General features: G+C 43.1%; 1 protein-coding gene across 1 annotated transcript in view; it reads right to left on the reverse strand.

Moving 5' to 3' along the window:
* Positions 1 to 3,613: 3,613 nt before the first annotated feature.
* Positions 3,614 to 7,129, reverse strand: part of LOC123980189 (zinc finger protein 271-like) — a 5,152-nt gene continuing 1,636 nt past the window's right edge. The window contains exon 2 of the mRNA XM_046064448.1: positions 3,614 to 5,901. Coding sequence (XP_045920404.1) covers positions 4,540 to 5,901 — 1,362 coding nt within the window. The 3' untranslated portion in view covers positions 3,614 to 4,539. The remainder of the gene's footprint in view (positions 5,902 to 7,129) is intronic.

The raw sequence follows: 7,129 nt of genomic DNA on the forward strand, positions 1-7,129 counted from the left end.
TTCTTTGCATTGGCCTCCAGTAAAATCCAGAATAGAATTTAAAATCATTCTTCTTACCTACAAAGCTCTTAATGGTCAGGCACCATCTTATCTTAAAGAGCTCATAGTACCTTACTACCCCACCAGAGCACTGCAGTCCCAGAATGCAGGGTTACTTGTGGTTCCTAGAGTCTCCAAAAGTAGACTAGGAGCCAGAGCGTTCAGCTATCAAGCTCCTCTCCTGTGGAACCAGGTTCCAGTTTGGGTTCAGGAGGCAGACACCATCTCCACATTTAAGAGTAGGCTTAAGACTTTCCTCTTTGATAAAGCTTATAGTTAGGGCTGGCTCAGGTGAGTCCTGAACCATCCCTTAGTTATGCTGCTATAGGCCTAGACTGCCGGGGGATTTCCCATGATGCACTGAGCTCCTCTCTCCTCTACTTTCTCTCCCTCTGTATGCAACCTCATCCCATTATTGCATGTTACTAACACAATTTCTCCCCTTTCTGGTAGTCTTGTGCTTTCTCGTCCCTCTCCTCTCTCCTCCTATCACTTCCTGCAGGTGTTTCTGGCTCTGGAGCTGTGGAGTCTGGATCTGTGGTTGCGAGTCACCTGCTGCCCCCGTGTTCCTGCTCGACACCCTCTGCTACAACAATTATTGTTACTAGTCCTATTGTTATTATAAACATTACGACTATTATCATTAACACTACTATAAATATCTGTACCATTTTTCATTTAGTCTGTAGCAACATCACCTTTACGGTCTGTACCTCTGTGTGTATATTGTGTAGGCTGCCTCCCTCCTCCCTCTCCTTCCATCCCTCTCGCTTTCTCTCTGTTCCTCTCATGCCCCCCGTTACGCCGTAAAATTTACCAGAAAGTACGGGCCAGGTCCTGTCGGCTCGGAGGCATTGCGAGGCTACCCAGCCGACCAATCCCAGTGCTTACGGTCCGTGGCCTAGTCCTAATGTACCCCCTAAGCCCTCACACACTTTACTGACATCACTTGGAAAGTGATTGAGTTTAAGAGGCTGCAAGGGCTCAAAATGCTGTAAACAGGAACGACACAGTACTCCTGCAGTCTATCGCCCTACAGAGTGGCGGAGAGGTAAACTAAATGTCAATATATATTTGTCAATAATCAATACACTATTGTAGGACAAACAAGCAGAGACTAAAATAGATAATTGAATAAATTCCTCTGACTTCATGTGTTCTATGCAGCATCTTAAGTTAAAAATTTCAACAATTCTGACATCAGCGTAGGTGTCGATGCTTGTTTGTTTACGGTTTTCTTCTTCTCTTAATACGCAGATTTTCCGTGATATTTCTCTCGCTTCTGGGCTTCCCCTGGTAACCCCCGTGTTTCACATCATACCGCTATGAACTGTGGGCAACTCCCTCAGCCAAAGTCTACAGAAATGCAGACTTACGAAAAAGGTCTAAAGGGCTCAAAATGTCCGCGAGAGTGCCCTCGCACACTTGCAAATTTGACAGTGGGACGGCCCTAAGCCGTCAAGGACTTCCCGGGAACGCGTCTCAAAGTCTGTGAGGGTGGACATTGGGATTGGGCCATATGTAGTTACATTTTTGAGGTGCACGTCAGGCGACGGCGTAGCCTCTGCATAGCCACGTATCCTACGCCATCGATTCCACACACACAAGTATTTTTTTACTTGTAACAATGGCCGTCCTGGATAACCAGCATCATGAGGCTGCTTATGGACTGGCTCTGTTAACTCGGGGTTTTCCTTCCAGCTCCGAGCGTGTTGATGTGAAGCTGTTAGTTCCAACAACATCATCACAACCATGAAGGAAGAGCTTCATCTGAGACCTACTGAATATATATTAGATAGATTTCAGACAGATTATTGGACGGATGCTACAGGAAGCTTTCAGCTGGCAGGGGACACAATAAGACTTTAAAACTATGTGATATTAGCTCTTACTAGTATGTATTTGAGGCTTTCTTGATGCTTGCTTTGGATAAGTGTTTGAAAATGGCAAAAATGAGTAAATGTAATGTAAAACACAGAAACAGGACTCTGAGACTAGATCCAGGTCCACACAGGTTCCTGTAAAGACACTAGTCACAGTCCTTTGAAGCCAACAGGGTGTTAGTGACTGTACATGTCAGAGTAACAGAGGTGGATCAGGATTTCTCTTCAGTCTTTTCTCTAAATGTGGAAATGTTGGATTTCACACTTTGTAATATTTAGGCAGAAAGAAAGAAATAAGATGCGACAGATTACTTTTTCTGTTCAGTTAGTTACTAGTCTTTTAGAGCTGAAGGTAGAAAGCCACGCATGACCAAGACCGACGGACCCGATTTAGTCCAAAATAGAAGAAAAGGACACATTCTGCAAATTGTTTAAACCCAAGTACTTTTACATTAATGTATTACTTTGAAAAAAAACATTCAGCTATATTTACAATATATACCAAAAACGTATACCAAAATATTTTGATATAATTGAAATAGATGGAACCAGATCCCAACATGCAACACAGTGACGTGTATCGCCAACTGCAAAAAATGCATTATAGGCACACATCTTACTCTCTCCAATACTCATAACAGAACTGAAAATGTCTAAAGAAATGAAGAAATAAACTTGTCTTTGGTATATTTATTAAAGTAAGAATAACAGAGTGATTCAGCTGAAGGGCAGAGCTCATACACCAGAGGGCTGTTAGAGAGTCTGACCCAGAGAAACAGAGAAGACATTTAATGCTAGAGAATAATTGTGGAGTCCAACAGAAAAGCCTTTCTCAGCCTTGAGCCACAGTGGAAACTCCTTTCTCACAGGAAAGCATGAAACAAAACAATCTCACAGAAGGTCATTATATCAAAACACTGGTACACTTAGTGGGAATTATAACATCACATAAGATGAGCAAAGAACATAAAGTAATGACATATAGAGGATTATTAAAAGTCATCTTACTGTTTAAGCAGACACATCATTAGCAGACAAAAGAAATGAGCTTTGGCAGTTTTTGTAGAACAGAGACATTCTTGAGTAGTGAGCAAGCTAAGAGATCAAAACATTTAATTTAAGCAGTTTGGTCAAAATCATCAATGTCGTCATTGTCATGATCAGGTGGATTCAATCAGGTGAATCATTTGACATGTTTCTCAGGAAGGAGGCAGAACAGGAAGTGACTGGATCAGCTTCCCTCAGACTGATATATTTACATTATATTTATACATTAACTACAAGGACACATTAACTGTTGCAAAAAGTACAACACAGAGGAAAGTACATCCTACAGAGGAGATGGTGCATGGGTTGGAGCCACGTTGAGAGCTTCAGTCTGCTTCAAAGAAGAGCTTCTTCAAGAATCAAAGAGAATCTTTAATTTAAGATTTATTTAGTAGTGTTGTTGATGGATTCAGGTCCTGTGGACATTTTACTGTGAACCATTTGAATTCTACATATAGTGGGATAAAAACTGCCACGCTCCTGCTGGACCCCTTGCAGTTTGCCTACAGGGCTAACAGGTCAGTGGACAATGCAGTCAACTTGGGACTGCATTGCATCCTTCAACACCTCGACTCTCCAGGGACATATGCAGGATCCTGTTTGTGGACCTCAGCTCAGCGTTCATCATCCCGGACATCCTCAGCACCAAACTCACCCAGCTCACCGTGCCAGCCTCCACCTGTCAGTGGATCACAAACTGAGGCTGGAGAACATCACATCCAGCACCCGGACCATCAGCACTGACGCCCCCCAACCCAACACTATTATCAAGAACGCCCAGCAGAGGATGCACTTCTTGTACCAGTTCAGGAAGCTCAACCTGCCAAAGGAGCTGCTGACCCAGTTCTACACAGCCATCATCCAGTCTGTCCTCTGCACCTCCATCACTGTCTGGTTTGGATCTGCCACCAAAAAGGACAGGAGCAGACTACAACGGACAGTCAGGACTGCAGAAAGGATCATCGGTACCAACCGGCCCTCCATTCAGGACACTATAGATCCATCTCACCCCGGACACAACCTGTTCCAGCTCCTCCCCTCTGGTAACCAACAGACTCAGGAACAGTTTCTTCCGTAAACAATCACTCTGATGTATGTGCACCTGTATATCACATCCACCTCCAACGTGTACATAATAACAATAATGGTAATAATAATTTTTTCCTACGTCCTTTGTACTCAGCTCACTACACTATTCGCTCAATCTGTCAGTTTAGTCCATAGTCTGTATATATGGGTTCTCTATACTGTAGCCTGTGTTTGATTATTTTTGTTTTATTGTATAAGTAAGCACATCGTGAGCAATGTACAATCCAGAGTCAAATTCCTCATATGTGTATACATACCTGGCAATAAAGCTGATTCTGAAATGCAGTGACTGCCCTCTACTGGATACTGCAGTTTAATTTTGCTATTGGCTGATAAAACCTCCAGATTGACGATTTCCAGCTCTTTCCAAATCAAACTTCCTCAGCTGTCATCACATGACGTTAGTCTAGCACAGTCACATGATAACAGGTGGTGGTATTCAGGGCAGGAGGAAACAGCTAGCTCGGCTCTGGGAAAAATGTCACACTGATGCTTTGTCAATGCATTTGTGTCTTGTAAGGGGTCTCCTTTTGGTATAAGATTTGCCACATTGGCCACAGCTGTATGGTTTCACTCCAGTGTGAGCACGTTCGTGGTATTTTAGGCCATCTGATGACTTGAAAGTTTTTCCACACTGTTCACACCAGTACGGTTTCTCACCAGTGTGAACACGTTGGTGTTTATATAGGAGATCTGATCGACTGAAAGTTTTCCCACACCGTTCACACGAGTATGGTTTCTCTCCAGTGTGAACACGTTGGTGCTTCTTTAGGACATGTGATCGATTGAAAGTTTTTCCACACTGTTCACACCTGTATGGTTTCTCTCCAGTGTGAACACGTCGGTGGTTTTTTAGGTCACCTGATCGACTAAATGTTTTTCCACACTGTTCACACCAGTACGGTTTCTCTCCAGTGTGAACACGTTGGTGGAGTTTTAGGTAATGTGATTGAGCAAAAGTTTGTCCACACAGTTCACACCAGTATGGTTTCTCTCCAGTGTGAACACGTTGGTGGATTTTTAGGTCATCTGATGAACCTAAAGTTCTTCCACACGAGTATGGTTTCTCTCCAGTGTGAACACGTTGGTGTTTTTTCAGGACAGTTGATAAAGTGAATTTTTCCCCACAAAGTTCACATGAGTGCGGTTTCTCTCCAGTGTGAACAAGTTTGTGGTATTTTAGGCCATCTGATGTCTTGAAAGTTTTTCCACACTGTTCACACGAGTACGGTTTCTCTTCAGTGTGAACACGTTGGTGGGTTTTTAGGGCACTTGATTGAGCGAAAGTTTTTCCACACTGTTCACACCAGTATGGTTTCTCGCCAGTGTGAACACGCTGGTGGAGTTTTAGGGCACCTGTGTGAGCGAAAGTTTTCCCACACTGTTCACACGAGTGCGGTTTCTCTCCAGTGTGAAGACGTTGGTGGAGTTTTAGGGCACTTGATTGAGCGAAAGATTTTCCACACTGTTCACACCAGTACGGTTTCTCTCCAGTGTGAACACGTTGGTGGGTTGTTAGGGCACTTGATTGAGCGAAAGCTTTTCCACACTGTTCACACGAGTATGGTTTCTCTCCAGTGTGAACACGTTGGTGGAGTTTTAGGGCACTTGATTGAGTGAAAGTTTTTCCACACTGTTCACACCAGTACGGTTTCTCTCCAGTGTGAACACGTTGGTGGATTTTCAGGACACCTAATGTAATGAAAGTTTTCCCACACTGGTCACAGCTGTACAGTTCCTCTCCAGTGTGAACTCGCTGATGAATCTTCAAATATCCAGATGTTGTGAAGGATTTGTCACAGTGCGTACAGCGATGACGTTTTAGTCCATATCTTCTCCTTCTCTATATCAAGAGAGAGAAACACAGTAAGTCAGATGTCATGGTGGAGTGAGCTATCTAAAACCATAAATGACATTAGAGCACATCTTTGAAATCACATTTGAACGTACTGTAATAATAATAAATGTATTTTTTTATAGAGCGCTTTCAATCAAAGTGCTTTACAAATAGAATACAATTAAATTACAAACAGTACAATAAAACTAGCAACCTGTCCAGGGTGTACACCGCCTTTGCCCGAGTAAGTTGGGACTGGCTCCAGCCGCCAGCGACCCTGTACGCAGGATAAGCGGTTGATGATGGATGGACAGTACAATAAAAAATTTAATTGAGACACTATAAAGTAAATACCACTTATACAAAATTGTGATCCTTATTCAAGTTCTGAATATTTTTTTTTTTACTATCAATACATCTTCTGTGGTTTTGATTGCTGCAGTCTATCGTCCACCTAAGTACAACCCTAAATTTATTTCTCCATGTAAGTCCCTCTGGTACCGTAACCAGGAAGAATGGAGGATTTGCACCACGTCCACCGTCAGCATGTGAAAAAGAATCCCAAATATTAAAAAGCTAAAACCAGTGATTATTTAGTGTTATTGAAAATGGCACAAACAATGATGAGACAAAATCATGGACAGAGAAATGGCGTGCCATGACAGCCGGCGAGTGATGACTTCCTGTTATTTCTCACAATATACACGCACTTAAAGGATTATTAGGAACACCATACTAATACTGTGTTTGGCCTTCAGAACTGCCTTCATTCTACATGGCATTGATTCAACAAGGTGCTGAAAGCATTCTTTAGAAATGTTGGCCCATATTGATGGATAGCATCTTGCAGTTGATGGAGATTTGTGGGATGCACATCCAGGGCACGAAGCTCCCGTTTCACCACATCCCAAAGATGCTCTATTGGGTTGAGATCTGGTGACTGTGGGGGCCATTTTAGTACAGTGAACTCATTGTCATGTTCAAGAAACCAATTTGAAATGATTGGAGCTTTGTGACATGGTGCATTATCCTGCTGGAAGTAGCCATCAGAGGATGGGTACATGGTGGCCATAAAGGGATGGACACGGTCAGAAACAATGCTCAGGTAGGCCGTGGCATTTAAACGATGCCCAATTGGCACCAAGGGGCCTAAAGTGTGCCAAGAAAACATCCCCCACACCATTACACCACCACCAGCAGCCTGCACAGTGGTAACAAGGCATGATGGATCCAT

This window comes from Micropterus dolomieu, linkage group LG12 (genome assembly GCF_021292245.1).
Source record: "Micropterus dolomieu isolate WLL.071019.BEF.003 ecotype Adirondacks linkage group LG12, ASM2129224v1, whole genome shotgun sequence".
NCBI classification, from domain to species: domain Eukaryota; kingdom Metazoa; phylum Chordata; class Actinopteri; order Centrarchiformes; family Centrarchidae; genus Micropterus; species Micropterus dolomieu.